At 32.2% G+C, this 18,642-nt stretch overlaps 1 protein-coding gene across 4 annotated transcripts; it reads left to right on the top strand.

The window, feature by feature from the left end:
* Positions 1 to 1,384: 1,384 nt before the first annotated feature.
* LOC120076849 (Core-2/I-branching beta-1,6-N-acetylglucosaminyltransferase family protein) lies at positions 1,385 to 7,938 on the top strand. Of its 4 annotated transcripts, none has more exons than XM_039030794.2 (12): positions 1,401 to 1,579; positions 2,714 to 3,223; positions 3,603 to 3,701; positions 4,328 to 4,428; positions 4,529 to 4,600; positions 4,726 to 4,816; positions 5,338 to 5,418; positions 6,278 to 6,337; positions 6,417 to 6,539; positions 6,629 to 6,667; positions 7,335 to 7,503; positions 7,587 to 7,938. In XM_039030794.2, the coding sequence occupies exons 2-11, from the start codon at positions 2,888 to 2,890 to the stop codon at positions 7,461 to 7,463; spliced, it is 1,131 nt and encodes a 376-aa protein (XP_038886722.1). In that variant the 5' UTR covers positions 1,401 to 1,579; positions 2,714 to 2,887; the 3' UTR covers positions 7,464 to 7,503; positions 7,587 to 7,938. The 4 variants fall into 4 exon arrangements, with proteins under 4 accessions (XP_038886720.1, XP_038886722.1, XP_038886721.1 ...); XM_039030793.2 differs by having other exon boundaries at positions 7,634 to 7,938; XM_039030795.2 differs by lacking the exon at positions 7,587 to 7,938 and adding an exon at positions 7,085 to 7,176 and having other exon boundaries at positions 7,335 to 7,472.
* Positions 7,939 to 18,642: the final 10,704 nt, after the last annotated feature.

The following is an 18,642-nucleotide window of genomic DNA, read 5'->3' on the forward strand; positions in this document are numbered from 1 at the left end:
TATGAGTATTATGATGCATGATTAGATCAATAAGGTAGTTTACTGTCTCGCCTTGACGCATGTTTTATTTCAGAAGGACCAACGGGTCTAGTTTCATGCTTGACGGTGTGCCTACGTGCCGCTAGACATGCGTGAATCGACAGGTTCACGTTCATGTTATTTTTCCATGTTTGACGGTGTGCCTACAGGCCGCTAGATATGCGTGAATCGACAGATTCACGTTCACATTATTTTTTCCATGTTTGATGGTGTGCCTACGGGCCACTAGACATGTGTGAGTCGACAGGTTCACGTTCATGTTATTTTTTCATGTTTGACGGTGTGCCTACGAGCCGCTAGACATGCGTGAATCGACAGGTTCACGTTCATGTTTGACGGTGTGCCATCAGGCCACTAGACATGCGAGTCAAGGCAAGACAGTACGTCTTTTGGTTTCTTTTCATCATCTAAGACCGATGTGGTTGTTTGAACCACGGGTCATCATTCTCATAGATGCATAACTTAATCCCGATAATGGGATTACTTACTGGGTATTTTATACTTAACCTTTATCTTTGTTTTTGTTTTTCAGGTAAGGATAGGAACAGACAGACGGGTGACGAGAGAGACCTGTGACCGTGCCATATGGAACAGAGAAATCGCTTCCGCTCAGTCTCCGTTTTTGTCATTTGAATGTTTTGAAATTAGAATTTAATGTGAGACAACAAATTTTAATGTTTTGAATGTTTTATTTATAAATATTATTTTCAGGGGACCCCGAATAAAAGTTTTACTTATTTGTTATTTACTTTGGAAAACTATCTTTATTATTTTAATAAAATTGATTTGGAAATCTGTCTTTATTATTTTAATGAAATTAATTTTCCTCAATAGTTAAAATGTTTTGAATGTAAATGTGTAATTATGAGTAACGACCCTTATTAGAGTACTCAAAAGGTCGAGTCGTTACACAATTACTTTTGTTAAATTAAAATATGTAATATATTATATATTATATGATATTACAAAATAATAATTATACAAAAATTTCAACCTAATATATTTGGTGAGTAACTAGATATATTTTAAAATACGTTTTGAAAATTTTGTTAAATTAAAAATTACTTTATGAATTTGTTATAAACACATATTTAAAAATATAAAATACAACTTTATTTTCTTTTATTCAATTATTTTAAATTTATGTTTTTAGATTGGCTATCAAACAAACCATAAGTTAGTGTGAGAAAAAATTTCCAACCAACTATGGTAACACTAGAAAATTTTCCGGCCAATCGAGCATGAGTGGCACGTGCCACTAGTTGGACAGCCGAGCATAATTGACATGTGGAACCAGTGTGACAAAAATGACGTGGCAAAAGAACATTGGAAGTTAGGGGACCGAGGCGTTCTCTTCGCTTTGGGTTGGAATCTGTAAACCCACTTCTCTTCGCCTTCCACATCAACATCAACAATGGCCAGAGAGCATTACAATAACTATTCTTCTCACTCTTCGCTCAGATCCCTGCCACTCTCCTCCTTACTTTACTCTCTCTTTCTCTCTGCATTCCCAGCCACTGTCGTCTCCCTTTGATCACAGGTTCTTCTCCATTTCAATTCTGCATTTCCTCTATTTCATAGTTCGTTGTTTGATCCCTGCTGGTGGTGCTTCCTTCTCCGTCATCAGCCCGATTTGTGCATTTCGTTTATTTGATTCTTGTTCATACTTTGATTGATCCTTGATTCACTGCTAGTTCTTTCTTTATCCGCTTCGTGAATTATGCATTTCCTTTTTTATATTCTTGTTCATTAATTTAATACTAGAAAGACGGCTATAATTTTTCGAGGTATTGTTTAGCATGTTTGGTTATGATTTTAAAATTGTTAAAATCATTTTTGTCATTTTTTAAATCGCCCTTGAACAGTCTTTGATCATTTAAAATTAATTTAATATTTAACTTTACAGTTTTAAATGCAAATCTCCAATTATCAAAATTGCTTTGATTTTGAAAATGACATAAGTAGTTTTAACCATTTTAAAATTTCTCTCAAACATGTCATTTTCGCTTAATTTTTAGATTTTGTTAAACACCAAAAAATTAAGTTTATTGATTATGATAAATTTAATTATATCAATACTTTAATTCTTTCCATAGAAGATCCAACAAGTGGAACACTATATTGATTGGAAAGGAAATGAGTTTGAATACAAGGCTTTGACACCATGTTAAATCAATTATTGACCTAAATGCATAAATTGATAGGTTATAGTAAATTTAAAAAACAGATTCCATCTTGTATACCTCTTAGAATTTTGATGCTTCACTTGTTTTCAAGTTGGTAAATAACAAGTGTTAATTTGATGTTTGTTTTAACCTATAAGGAAATGTCATTATAGAGATTTGAACACAACACTTTAATACTATGTTAAATCACCAATTGATTCAAAAGCTTAAGGGTCCGTTTGGATTGACTCGAGAAATTTTTTTTTTCTCAAAATACTCATTTTTATTTAAACATATTTGACAAAAATTGTTGAAAATACACTCCAAAAGTTATTTGAATTAGTTGCCGAATACTCTAATTTTTTTCCAAAATGACTAATTTTTTAAATTAAACACTTAAAATGCATTTCAAACACACCTTAAGTTGAGGATTATAGTAAATTTATATAAACAGTTCAACTGATTCTATCTAATATCTGTAAGAATTTTGATGCTTCACGTGTTTTCAGGTTTCACGTTTTCCCTGGTAAATGAGGTGTGCTAATTCGATGTTTGTTGCAACGTATAAGGCGAGGCATCAGGGCAACTGGTGATGGAGTTTTTTCTAGATACATGAGCATACGGCCATTATGCCTTTATAAAAAATTGGCCGTGCATGGCAGTTTGCACACTAGAATCTCAGTATGCCAGGATCACGTCAAAGGCCATACTTAAAGCCATCTATATACATAATTATATTGGTTTCGTTGGTCAGCATATTTCTAGTTGGCGTTTATGTTTATCCACCTAGAACCTCTCTGCTTTGTTATATCTTTTCTAGTGGTTGTATCAATGGTGCATTTGAACAGCACCTGCCAGTTGCTTCTCGGGAATTAACTGATGAAGAAACTGCAGCTCGGGTTGTAATGAAGGAAATTTTGAAGAGACCCCTTGCTCATTCTAAGAATCCAAAAATTGCCTTTATGTTTTTGACTCCAGGTTCATTACCTTTTGAGAAGCTATGGCATAAATTTTTTGATGTAAGACTTTGTGTTCAACCTTGAAGCTTTAATTTCTTTTGTTGGATTTGTATTAGAGAATATTTTCATCAGTTATCTGTCTTCGAGAAATTTCCAGTGAAAAATTTACAAAAACGTTCTAGGATAGCGCTTTCACTCCCCCACATGCAATCATTAGTCAAATATAAGTTTGATCCATGGAGGGTTTGAGACTATTTTGGCTCTAATTGTGAATCTCACATTTAGGGAATTACTAGCTATATATACACACACATATATGCTAAACTTATCTTTTATTGGAGAAGTTTGGAAGGGCATGAATGCTATGTAAAACTTCTACCGGACCTTTGGTCAGTTGGCTTTATTGATTTGGGTGCTTAAACCAGTTCTTGTTTTTCAGGGTCACGATGATAGATTTTCTGTATATGTGCATGCATCTAGAGAGAAAGTACCACGTGTGAGCCCCCATTTTGTTGGTCGTGACATTCGCAGTGAAAAGGTGGGTCATGCAGAATATTTATTGCTCAGCTTCTCTATGTAGTTATTTTAGCGAAGCAGCCTTATTAGATATTGGATGCGTTTTGAAAATAAATAGAAAAAGGCATACTTTTCTCATAATATAGTACTTGGTAAGTTAAAATGCAGATTTTTTTTTCACTTGCCTATTCCAAAATGACTTTGGTTTCTCTTGCCTTCTCGAGTTGTTAAACTGTCTTCAAAAGACAGACAAAATGTTAAGAAATGACCAATAGTCAGACACCTTTAATTCTTTTTGGCTCCGTGTAACTTTTGTTCACCAATGTCATTATTTGTGTATGCACAGGATTTTATTATTTGATACCCAATGGTTTTGTTTTTAGATGAACTTCTTTTCTGGGCTTCTAAGATCTGACGAAGGACTTGAATGTGATAGTTTTTCTGGAAAAGGGTGTCTTGAGAGTGGCAATGGATGTGAGAACACTGAATTGAATCTATGGAAGTTTCTTCTATCATTATTTGTAATATCTTGTATGAATCCTTGTACTTGGTTATTGGTGGTAATGTTGATGCTTTTTAGTTCAAATATTTATAGCTTTACGATATGAAATAGTTGCTGATGTGAAACCATTAGCAAACATTATTCAGGTAGCTTGGGGAGAAATTTCTATGGTTGATGCAGAGAAGAGACTTTTGGCAAATGCACTTCTAGACCCTGATAATCAGTACTTTGTTTTAATATCTGAAACGTAGGTGGTCATCTTTTTCATTTGTCTATTGGTAATTGAAGATTTTGCAACATTGGTGGAATGGGTTCTTATCTGATCACTATTTGTACTTCTGTTTCAGTTGTGTACCTCTTCATGACTTTGAGTATATTTATAACTATTTGATGTTTACAAACGTCAGCTATATTGATTGGTAAGGAAACTTTATTTTTTTAACGTTGGACACCTTTGCTTATTAGTAATTAAGTCGGAACTCTCTGACCAATCTAAATGACTATGATCTCCCGCCAATCTGATGTTAGACATCTCTTATTTCAGTTTTGTAGACCCTGGTCCCCATGGAAGTGGCAGGTATTCAGAGCGCATGTTACCTGAAATTGAAAAGAAAGATTTCCGTAAAGGTTCTCAGGTAGATGTAGTCATATATTGTTTACTACTTACTGGTACTATATGATCCCAACCCAACTGCTCTTATAATATTGAAGAACTTCGGATACATGTGAAAAATCAGATATGAGCATTTAGAAAATAATAACATTTTATCGCTCAATGGGTGGTAGTGGTGGGGTTGGGGTGTTGTTCATTTTTCGAAACCTCAGGTGGGTTTTGATTTGTAAAGGAAGTATCTTGTCAGCCACCCTCCATTACTCTCCTATTCTTCTGTCTCTCTTAATTGGGATGGATGTTAATGAATCTATACCAAGCAAAATGTGCATATTTTGTTGAGGATATAAACCTGGCAGATAAAGTGAAAGGAATCAAACCTTTGTTCGTCCAATCCTTTATCCATCTTCAATTTTTGTATTGAATTTATTAGTAAATGGGGAGCACTTTCATCACAGTTGTCAAATTTGATGAAATCTTTATTTTCTCAAGATGGCGTTTAGTCGGAATACTCACACCATATATTTTTAACCTTGTAAATTTCAGTGGTTTTCTATGAAGCGACAACATGCTATTATTGTAATGGCCGACAGTCTTTACTATACAAAATTCAAGCGTTACTGTAAGGTAATCTGCTGCTCGTAGTGACCTTATCTAGTGTGATGATTGTAGACCGATTATCAGATTGCTTCTGTGTTATGCTTATACTTGCATATGACTTGTTCTTGCTTTTGTCAGGCGACTAAGGCTGGGATCTAGAATCTTAGTTCTATATTAAATCAATATATTGGAAACTCAAATACATGTGCATTTGGTTTAAGGCATGTTTGGGACTTGAGAGTGATTGTGAAATGGTTAAACTGCTTTTAACATTTTCAAAATCACTTCGAAACATGTTTTTAATCATTCAAAATTAATTTTGATGAAATGTAAATTGCATTTAAAAGTATAAAATGAAATATTCGATTAGTTTTGAGTGATCGAAGACATATTTTAGATGATTTTGAACATGACAAAAGTGATTTTAACAATTTTGAAATCACTTCCAAACATACACTTAATCATGTTATTTAGATCTCTGGCTAAAGGACTTTCGAAATTGGAGTGGTCAAGTTAATTCTTGTTGGACTCATCTATCTCGTATGCCGATGTTTTTGTCTGTTCCACTTCCATCTTTTGCTTTATGAAGCCAGGTTGGCTGAATGGGATTTTACTTTTGCTTAGAAATGGATACTTGAGTGTTGAAGTAGACGCTTGATTGTCATATATTAACTTACTGTAGTTTCGTTTCGAAGGGGTATATTACATTTATTGTATTATTCAGCCTACACCATTTAATGAGTTCTTTCTCGTCTCTGTCTACTAGTTTGTTTGATTTGATTGCTTTAGATTTTATACACAAGTATTCTGTGTTTTTCTTTCTCAATTCATCACTCATCAGAAATTCTATCAATTGACTTGTTTTTGTCTTGCTCGACTTTCTTAGCGAACTAATGACGGCCCCAATTGCTATGCTGACGAGCACTATTTTCCAACCCTTTTCCATGTCGGTATATGATCCTATTCTAGACAATTATGACTCTATTATCTGTGTACACTCCGTCTAATCTGTTCTTTCACATTAGATGATCGACCCTGGTGGAATTGCAAATTGGTCAGTAACACATGTTGATTGGTCTGAGGGAAAGTGGCATCCAAAATCATATAGGAACCAAGATGTCACCTATGAGCTTCTAAGGAACATTACCGTACGTGACAGATAATTTTTACTTTTGCGATACTCATGTTTCTAATATCTGGAAAAGCATTGGTTTTGATAATTTTATTGTGTTCACAGTCGTTAGATGAGAGCGTTCACATTACATCTACGGCTCCGGTAGGTTTATATTCTTTTCTTTTCTTTTTGGATTACGCAGTTAATTTTTCCAGCCATTGGTTCACCATATCTATTCATTTTTCATTTTGGTCTGAAGTTTTTTAAGTCCTATATTGGGCAAGCTCAAAAGGATTAGAAGCATGCTCCATGGTCTGTCTGATTAAGCATAAGAACATACTAAGATCTCGAAGTCTCCTTTTAAGTTTCCCCCAAATCTAAAATTTGGAATGTTATACTTATATAATGTTACCATATTAAAATTTGCCTTTTTATACAAAATTTGTAGCCGCATCTCTGCTTGTTTGGACAAGGCAATTTATACATGTAGAAAAGCCAAAAAAAAGAAATGATGAGATGTTAGCTTTTATGTTTAATGGTAGGAAAAATGACTTTATGTGACTTAATTTTCACTTTTAGGGTGTGACAATGGTGAAAAACCTACAAAGAAGGAAAGAAATGAGATTTTCCCCCCCTCAAGAAAATAAATAACTGTCACATTTTTAACAATGGTGAGCAGGAATATTTCTGGTAACCAACAATCAAGCACATTTTGTGACTATTATATGAAAATTTCTTTCCAACAAATTAAACATAGTTTAGAATTATATCATTTAATTACATTGTAAAATTTATTTCACCAGAAAGAATTTTTGCATTGATCCTGCAGAGGGTGATGATATTGAGGCCCTGCTTGTGGAACGGAGTGAAAAGACCATGCCATCTGTTTGCGAGGAAATTTTATCCAGAAACTCTGGGGAGATTATTGCACCTTTTCTCTAACTACACAGCTGTTTAGGCCATTCTTGTCGCCCCCGGATCGAGAGATCATTCGAGAGGTTAGAACAATGTGGTTGATAATTTTATACAGTTATAACATATGATATAGAAATTAGAAGTTGTCTTTTCACTATTCATCCAGTGGTTAAAGCTTCTGCCAAGAGCTTTAGCTGATTCATTTTTGTGTAGAGTTGAAGACAATGAGCTGGGGCTGCCACGGTTTGCAGCTTTTCATTGGTTTTTGGCTTGTCTTCTCAGCGATATTTGAACTTTAATATATATTCTTTTTTCTCAGAAAAGATAAGTAATCGAGTCTATATATTCTTGAGATAGAAGAAGAATAGAATATTTACGATTATTGTCAAGTTACATGTTTATAAGATCCGAATTTAGCTCAAGTCAGATAAAGTTTGTAATATCGACTTCCATGTCATAAATGTGGATGTTCCATATTTACGGTTAAAGTTAATTTACATGAATGATGTTGTAGATAATGTCATGCATCATTTCCAACTTTAGCACAATACCCAATGCGACAATATTCAATGAACGAAATCTCTAAAGTTTTTCTAAAACAAATTTTAGAGGTAAGGGTATGGGGAGGAGGCATACCCTTTTGGTTTCTGAGTTTTCAAGAATATGTGTGATTTGTCCTAATGTTTCAAATTGACTATTTTAGTCCCTAAGTTTTTAAGAATAGATTTAAAAGGTTTCTCAACTAATAAATTTATTAAATTTAAATATAAAATTGATTAAATATATGATGTAACAAGATGCTTTAGTATCACACTTTTTTTTAAAAAGTATATATAAAAAAATATAAAAATTCAAAATCTAAGAGTATAATGGAAACTACTTTAACATTCAAAACTAGTTTGTATAATTTAAATTTTTTTAGGCATTCATTGATCGATGTAGCGGTTTCAATAATTTGTTTTTGGTATTAAATTATTCTTCAGTTCGTTTATAATTCAGGTTTCATTTGTTAATCAATTGGTTTTTAGTTTTTGGTATTTTATTTTAGATATAGGTTTGTAATTGAATTGATTGTGGGTTCTTTTTTCTTTTTGAGTTTTGGAAAACGTTTTTAGAATTATTAAGATCAGTTTTGATTTTATCATTTTGGGGCCGTTTGGATTAAGATTTTCTCAATGTTCAGGAATTAAGGATGTCTGGAATAAAATTAAATCAAGAATGACTATGTTTTGTTGTGCATGAAAATGCTATCAGAATTTTGTGAATAAAAATTGTGTTTGTGTTTAATTTATGAAATTAAGCATGAAAATCTTATTATAATTGTAATAAATTAATAATTTATTGAATATAAATTTTGTTTGGGTTTATTTTATGAAATTAAGCATGAAAATCTTATTATAATTGTAATAGATTAATAATTTAAAGAATAAATAATATTCAATATTTTAATAAAAAAATTAATTAATTATGAATCAAAAATAATTTCAATTATAAATATTTGAAGATTATAATTATAATTATAAATATTCAATATTTTAATTATAACTATAAATATTTTAATAATTTTATAATTAAAATTAACCAGTTAATTCATTTTATGAACATCATACTGATTATAATCAAACACTTAATCATTTTTATTATTAATTAAGTTCAACATTAGTAATTTTATTTTTAATTAAATAATATAAGAAAATATATTTAAATGGACAATATATTATATAAAAGGTGAAGAAAATGAGATAAAAATATGATATGTTAATAAACAATACTAAAAAGTATTTTGTAAATATGATATATTTATAATGAACGGAGTAATAAAAAATAATCACAATAAATAATTAACTTCTTATAAATAACCAGCGATAATTATATGTTCATAATGAATTATCAAATTAAAATTAATCTCCATAAATTACTTGATCATTAAAAAAAAAATAAAGTAATAAATTACTATTATTGAAAATGAAGTTATATGTGGGAAATGAGAAAACCCATAGTTTTTTAAGGGAATGGGAAACACTTATATGTGGGAAATGAGTCTGGGAATAGCTTATTCCAGGCAAATGGGTGAAAATTGTGAAACAAACATGGGAATTGGATATCTATGCTAATTCCAGAAAGCCTGCCAACCAAACGACCCTTAGTTTCTTTGTTTATGGTTTTTGAAAATTATGTTTGTTTTCTCACATTTTGTTTTACATCTTTCTTAGTTAAACATGTGGATTGACTATCAAATTCTTAAAACAAAAACAAGTTTTTAAAAACTATGGCTTTGTTTAATAACGATTTTATCTTTTATTTTTTTAATTGAAATTTAATGTGTATTTTCTTATAGTGATTTCTCCTTTCTTAGAAGATATTTGAATTTTTAATCAAATTTCAAAAAAAGGAAAAAAAATTTGAAACTTTTTTTTGGGCAAAATACACTTTTAGTTTAGGTTTGAGTTTAGTGTCTACTTAACCTCTGAGGTTTTAAAAGTTACATTTTAATCCTTGAGATTTGGAAAATAATTTTAAATGGTTCTTAGGTTAATTTGACTGTTAGTTGGAATTTTAGCATGATACATTGAGGCGACAAATTTTAAATGAGCAAGAGAGTATTCCTAATTTTATATTATTTTTTATAGAGGGATTTCCACAAATAGCAAAATTTAATATACTTATAATAGACGTTGTTCCAAATTTTTATGTCAATCAGATTACCTCACACAATGACTAATTGTACAAATGCCCAGTTAGTGTCGTCCCTTGGCATCCTCCCAATCCTAATGGTTGTAAACTGAATGTTGACGTTTCTTGGAACTCCACTCAGTGTCACGGCGTGTTTGGGCTGGGTGGTTTGTGACTCACTTAATTGCCCAATTTGTGACGACTTTAAGAGGGTGTTTTGCGAGTGGCCTATCAAGCTATTGGAAGGTCAAGCAATCATGAGGGGATCAAGAATCTCTTTTTTTACTCTTCCCCTTCCCCACCCTATAGAAATTGAATATGAAGCTAGGAAGGTGGTGGATCTGATTAACAACTACTCTAAGGACTTCATAAAGCTAAAGAATGTTGTTGATGAGATTGTTATTTTGACAAGGTATATGATTGTTTCCTCCTCATTTTGTCCTTGTGCGCATAATCGAGTTGCTAACTGCTCATTTCGCTAAGGGTTTTCTAAACTCTTTTTATTGTTTTAATTCTTCCGATTCGAAAGATGCAGAAAATTTATAGCTTTTTAATTTCCTTTATTGGTTGATGAATGTAATTAATCGGGACTTACTGAATATGGTTTCTCTTGCTTCTCTAGACCTTAATGTAGTTTTTTTCTTCCTTAAAAAAAACAAAAACATTTGAAAGCTGTACGACACCATTTTTTTCAATTTAAGTTTTATAACCTTTTGGGCAAAGTGAAATTATGGGATTATTCCATTATGTACTCATGTTAGTTGCACTTGGTTACTTGCTATTTTTCTACATGGTTTGAGTTGTCATTCATTCAAATATAGAAATTAACAATAATTTAAATACACAATAAAAAGAGGATCTGATATTATATTAATGAATCAAAAAATGTGAAGAATAAATGACTAACAAGAATCGAGTGATAGATGAATATATTAGGTTGATTAGGGGTGTTCAAAAAATCCGATAATCTGACCAACCCGGACTACCCAATCCAAACCGCAAGGGTTGGGTTGGGTTAAAAATGTTAAAAAATATTAAATTCGGATTGGGTCTCGGGTTACCTCATTTCATGGGTGGGTCAACCCGACCCGATATATATATATATATTAAAAAAGAAAAAACAGTCAAATTAAAAAAAAAAAAAAAAAATAGTGACTCAACCTGGCCCAACCCGGAAATTTTGGGTTGGGTTAGGTTAGGGTTCATTATTAGTCAATCCGAATTTTTGATTGGTCCACAAAAATCTTCCAACCCGGCCCAATCCGGACTATGTATACCTAGGGTTGATTACAGAATTTTACTTCACTCAAACAAAAGGTTATTGAAAACTTATGTGTTTTATAATGTGGGTCAAACTCTTTTGGGCATTGTGAAATCCGTACCAAAATATTCCATTGCATAAGGCAAGTATAAAATTAGTACTTAAACCTAAATTAGATTTTTTTTTTTCATTTACAATATGTGGGGCAAGAGATGAATCTCAAACCTCAAGATACATAATACAAGTTTATGCTAGTTCAATTGGTATTGTATTAAATAAAATAAAAGACACAAAACTAATTTATTGTTTTTCATGCCTAAATTGCAAAAATCACACATCATTTATTACATAAATAGCCCAATAGATTGCAAGTTTTCACTAATATTGTGGTGTATTTATCATTAAGACCTCATTCACTATTTTTATAAAATAAAACAAAATTAAAAAAAAAAATCTAGCGTTTTGTGTATCTCTCATCCATGCATAGTCTAGGATTTGGTGTATCTATGCACCCATTAATTTCTTTATTAAAAAAGATTTTAAAGGAAAAATTGTTTTAATCTCCCATTTTTATCCTTTTCCCCCAAAATTTCTTTTTTTCCTTTTTTTGTTTTCCTTTCTTCTTCCCACTCTTTTTTTCTTCCACCATCTTTTTCATTCCATCATTCCATTAATCAATGCCAAGCTTTTCTTCCTTCAACGGTTTTCTGCTTTTTTCTGAATATGGAGAATCAAAAGCTTTGGTAACACTATCACTACGATCATGGACAAGAGAAGCAGAGATGATAAGCTAAGCGGAGGCAACTGCTCTGCCGCAAGGGAGACCGTCGAGGCGGCCACTCCCTCCACCGTCGCCTCCTCCTCGGAAGTAAACCGATCGTACATCCATTTTTTTACGCGTCTGCTGGAACTTTCACCAGAAAGATGTCCCAGATCGTCGAAACGCTTCAACAGAAGACGAAATCGCCAAAAAGCTTGGAGAATCGGTTATGGAGAATGAATATGGAGATGATTTCACCGGAAAGAAAAAATCTAAACCATTCGCATGCGTCTGAGAAGGTATATGGAGAAGATGGAAAGATTTTGGACAATAATGTAATTATTCTTTGATTTTTATATATATTCGTTTATATATTTAGATTTCTTATTTTATGATATATATACTTATATTGTGACATCCCAAATCTTCTATGATTTTTTAAATTTAATTGAGTTTTGGGTGATGTTTCACCTTTAATATTAATATTGTTGTTTTCAAAACTTATTAGAGAAATATTGTTGTTTTGAAACTTATTAGAGAAATATTATTGTTTTGGGAGTTCGAGGCTAGAAGTCGAGAGTTGAGGATTCAGAGATCGAACGTTAAGAACTCGACAAACAAATAAGAACTTGGAAACAATATGTATAATAGGGTTGTCGAAGATTGAAGTTTCTACATAAATCTCGCTAATTTTGTGACGAAGATCTCGCTTTAGAAAAAAATCTCGCTATAGGTTGTCGAAGGTTGAAGTTTCGACATACATAAGTCGAAACTTCAACCCTCGACAAGGAGATAAGTGGGTGAAGGATCTCGCTCATGAGCAGGACCTCGCTCATGAGGATCTCGCTCATAATTGTCCTCACTTTATTTACTTTCCATAAATACATGACCAATGAGAAAAAAAAGCTAATAATCATTAATGAAAAAATAACAACAATAACATAATTTTGTTACAATTAATAACTATAATTGACTAAGTTTAATGAAAGTGCATATATTAAAATTGACTATAATTGAAGAAGTCTGAAAAAATATGGTCAACCTTGATTTTATAAGTAAATTAAAAAAAGGTGTAAGGTCCGATCACCATGCTGCCCTTGCTCTGATTCCCCTGCACGATTCTCTGCATGTATTGACCGACTGCATGCATGCTCCCTCTGCCCGCCACTGATTCGATTCCCTCTGCCATAGCCTTAATGCCTCTCCAACCACCCCAAACCCATGGGTCGAGTGCTCAACACTCGACCTACATCCTTTTAAGCCCCCATCCTCTTCATTTTTTCTAACTCATACCCTCGATAGCTCACTGCCCTTGATTTTGCTCATTCCTCTCCCATTGATTTGCTCACTGCCCCTTCATAGCTCACTGCCCCTCACTGCCTTCGAAAATAAGCCTTCGAAATCATCTTCCTCTCCTCCCATTTCCATTTCCATTTCTCTTCTTATATTTCATTTAATACAAATTATTCTCACACAACTATATTGGTTCGTTACTCTATTAAATTTTTATTTTTTAATAATAATTATAAATGTTATTTTTGTTCTTATATTATTATTTTTTATAGATTCTATTTTTTTTTTAATTTTTTATAGTTGTCAGATAACAAATAACCGGAAAAAATGGTGAACGTTGTTACTTTGAAGGAAAAAAGAGAACTACCGTCGAATTTGTGAGTTGAACTTATGATATTTTAAAAGTTTAGTTTATTCTTATGATATTTTATTTATTTAGTATTAACTTTGATGTTTACAATGTTAAAATGTTTAGTTTATTGTTATGTTTAAGAACTTGATATTTATAGTTTAATACAAAATTATTGTGATAGTTAACAAGTTTAGTATAGTTTCAAAAGTTTAATATAGTTTGAAAATTTTAGTTTATTCATATGAAAACTATTGTTGTTATGTTTATTGAGATAATTTGATATTTTCTAGTATTAACTTTGAAAATATAGTTTAATTTTAATTTGAAAAGTTTAATTTGTTGTTATTTTTAAAAATAGTTATAAAAAGTTTAATTTATTGTTATGTTTAAAAAAAGTTATAAAAAGTTTAATTTATTGTTATGTTTAAAAAGTTGATGTTCATAAAACTTAAAAAGTTTATGTTTATAAACTAAAAAATTTAATATTTTTTTAATATACTTCTTATAAAAAGTATAATACAAAAAATTGATGTTTGTCTTTTTTTAGAAAATGGCAGGCAAATGCTTGAGATTTTTGTTGTTTACAAATGATAATATGATTGATGGTATTGATGAAGTTGAGTATGACCAACCACCAAGTGGGAGTTTTACCATAAATGTGAATAGTGAAATTGTATTTGAACAATTCATTGAAATGGTTGGGATGTTACTTAGTGTAGATATGGGAGCAAATCAGATAGAAATAATATATGGACATCCTAATCTAGAACCATCAGGATCAATAAGGTTTATGTCATTCCCTATTTCGAATGCACAAGCTATGAATTTGATGTTCTCAATGGCAATGCCAATGCCAAATGTAGTGCATTTGTATGTAAATGTAAATAGGATAGAGGTGGATCCTGATACATCATCTTACCAATTTAAAGATCCAACTCAATGTATCGATCCTGATCCGGAGTCAGTTGTATCACCATATGAAATGAAGATATGACGGCTAACAACCTGTACAGAAACTTCAGAACAGAAACAGATGACGAATTTGAAGAGTTGGATTTTGATGGTCATGAACATGAGATGCTTTCAGATACATTCAATGATTTGGATATGAATGTACTGGATAGCATTCAGGAACATGACTCAATTGTAGCTCCTGTGAACGTTGACAATACTCAATTGTATAAAGGGATGATTCGTCAAGACAAGGAAATGCTACAACACGCGGTCAAATGTTTTGCAATAAAGTGTCATGCACCATATGAGGTTGTTGAATCTACACCGACGATTTGGACAATTCGGTGTAAGAAGTGGGAGGAAGGTTGCAAGTGGAGACTTCGTACAATAAAGAAAAAATCGCATGGCTTGTTCGAGATCACTAAGTATGATGGAGCAGCATATATGTTTTTATTCAGAACTAAGTCAAAATCACGTGCAATTGGATTCATCAATGATTGCACTGGAGTTCTGTGACGCCGTAAGAGAAAAACCATCTATCAGTGTGACACAACTGCAGTCCGACATCAAATCAAAGTTTGGATATCATGTTCCTTACCATAGGCTATGGGAGGGAAAAAAGAAAAGTGTTGGCTAAAGTATTCGGTGATTGGGATGAGTTTTACAAATTGTTGCGCAGGTGGTTATATATGGTTAAACAAACCAATCCCGGAACACGTGTAGAGTGGAGATTTAAAGAAAGCTAAAGACCATATTATCATAACTTATGTATTTTGGGCATTTGATCCTTGTATAGAAGCTTTTAATAAATGTCGGCCGATAATTCAGATAGATGGTACACACTTGTACGACAAATATAGAGGAAAACTGTTGATTGCTACATCAGTTGACTCAAACGGCCATCTTCTTCCATTTGCGTTCGCTGAAGAGTCCGCAAACTCATAGGGATGGTTCCTGAAACACTTGAGAGAAATTGTAACACACAAAGAGGTGTGTTTAATTTCAGATCGATGTGCTGGTATAATTGCAGCAGTGAACAACCCAGCAAATGGTTGGACGAGACCGAAATGTCATCATCGTTTCTACTTACAACATATCGTAAGCAACTTCAATAAAAAGTATAAATTTAATTAATTGAAAAATTATGTTTATCGTGTCGGGTGTCAGTTTCAAATTCGAAAGCTCAACAAAGTAATTGAAAATATCAAAGGAATAAATCGGAGCTGTCTGAGTTTTTTTTTACAACATTAGTTTAGAGCAATGGACTCAAGCACATGATGGAGGATTCAGATATGGGTGGATGACGACAAATCTATCAGAGTGCATAAATAGAGTCCTCAAAGGATCTCGAATGTTGCCTATAAATGCTCTTGCTCAGATAACATTCTTCAAATGCATGAACTATTTCGAGAAAAGAAGAGAATAAATAAGGGATGCATTGGAGCGTCATGATAAATACACCTGGTAATATTATTTTTTTTATATACATATTTTATTAATAATTTATTTCAAACATATTTTATAATACTAAATGGAGTAAAAATCTAGGTACGCACACGAGAAAATAAATAAATGGGCTGCACGATCTAGTAAACATGAAGTATAATCATACGATCGGTATGAAGGTGTGTTTCATGTGAAGACCGGATGTCATAGTTTCAATGCCAAAGAAGGAAACGTTCAAATATTGAGGCTAAACAGGTATGAGCGGTACTGTTCATGTAACAAGTGGCAAGCATTTGGCATTCCATGCTCGCATTTTATGGTCGTATGCTCACATTTTAACATGAACTACGAAGATTTTATTGAGGACTATTACAAATTTTCAACGTATGCTGAATGTTACTCTCCTCAATTTCAACCTGTACCGCATGAAGATTACTGGATCACGCACCCTAATATGCCCATCTTACATCCTGATTCATCGTTGTTGAAAAACCTGGTAAACCGAAAAGTCACATTATCACAACGAGATGGATTGGACAAAACCAACCACTCGATAACGATGTGGATTTTGTAATCAGTTAGGACATAATTGAAGGAAGTGTCTTTCGTTACTAAGACGGGCTCCAGATAGTTAGGGTTTGAAAAATAAATAATTTTTTTTATTATATATTCATTTTATTGTATATTCAATTTTTTTATTGTAATTTATTGTATATTCAATTTTTTTTATTATAATTTATTATATATTCAATTTTTTTTATAATAATTTATTGTATATTCAATTTTTTTTATTGTAATCAATAAAGTTTTACATTATTCTTTATCCTCATACTACATATCTTGAGTGAATTTACCCTCACTTTTCTCTACTATTCTATTTACTTATTTCGCCTTTTTTTAATTTACTTAATAAAAAAATCAAGGTTGACCATATCTTTTCAAACTCATTCAATTATAGTCAATTTCAATATATGCACTTTCATTAAACTTACTCAATTATAGTTATTAGTTGTAACAAAAGAAAAGTAAATAAAGTGAAGACAATTATGAGCGAGATTTCCTTCACCCACTTATATTTTATTGTATATTCAATTTTTTTATTATAAAGTTGTACATTATTCTTTTAATTAAGTTGTACATTATTCTTTTAATTAAGTTGTATATTATTCTTTTAATTAAGTTGTACATTATTCTTTTAATTAAGTTGTACATTATTCTTTTAATTAAGTTGTACATTATTCTTCTAATTGAGAAACAAATATTTTTTTAATTGAGAAATATTTTTTTTTTCAGATCATGACTTTAAACCCAAGACCTGCTGATCCCGATGTTTTGTACGACCAGTCCATTCATCAATCATCTGTTGTATGGCGAGATCGTACTACTGGAGAAATATCTTGTAGGCGTCGAGAGGCAATTCTCCAGCGCACTATCCCACTCCACCCTCGAATACTATCGTTACTGCGCACATCTGGATTCTATAAGGTTTCCAGATTAGGATTTATTTAGTTGGACTGACATCTGATCACAATCTTGGTCGAGAGATGGAGGCCCGAGACGCATACATTTCATATGTCTGTTGGAGAGTACACTATCACTCTACAAGACATAGAAGTGTTATTGGGGTTACTTGTTGATGGTGAGTCGATCACCGGAGTGATGTACGATGACTGGTTAGAAGTTTATCAACTGTACCTCGGTGCGACCCCACCTGCCGACAAGATTAAAGGATTGAGGTTAAGTTTAATATGGTTAGGAACACAATTTCGTGAGCTTACAGATGATGCAGACGAGGAAACCGCCATAAGATATGCGCGAGCATATATACTACAAATGATAAGTGGAAGTCTGTTTTCAGATAAATTAAGTCATTTTGTTCACTTGATGTTCCTGTCACTGTTAGCTAACCTCCATGATGCGGGGCGGTATTCGTGGGTTGGAGCATACTTGGCATGGTTGTATAGAAAACTATGCAAAGCTACAAGACCTGAGGTTCGAGAGATAGTTGGGCTTCTCATACTTTTGCAACTATGGGCTTGGGAGCGATTTCCAACAATGGCTCCACAGCTATAACATGTTAATAACGCTCAGTTAGTTGGATGAGCTTACGGTTATCGGTATGTTGTTTTAATTCAATTTAATTTTTATATTACTGATCTAGTTAATTTAAATTCTAAATTATCAATTTAAAAATTTAGGTGAAGAGACAAATTTTGTGTGACTAAGACAGCCCACATGTAGTCAGCCAATATAGATATATGTTTGATCTGCTTCAACCTGAACAGTTACATTACACTGAACCTAATTGATTATTTTATACACATTTTTATTGTATTTATCTTTAATATCCTTTTAATTTTCCCGGGAATAGCTACACAATATCCTTTTATACACAATTGATTATTTTTATTGTATTTGTCTTTAATATTCTCTAATATAATATTTTGTGTTTTAGGTTATTTGGGAGCCGTACAAAATTATTA

The sequence above is a fragment of the Benincasa hispida genome, chromosome 4 (genome assembly GCF_027475165.1).
Source record: "Benincasa hispida cultivar pf3 chromosome 4, pf3_genome.v1.1, whole genome shotgun sequence".
Classification (NCBI taxonomy): Eukaryota; Viridiplantae; Streptophyta; class Magnoliopsida; order Cucurbitales; family Cucurbitaceae; genus Benincasa; species Benincasa hispida.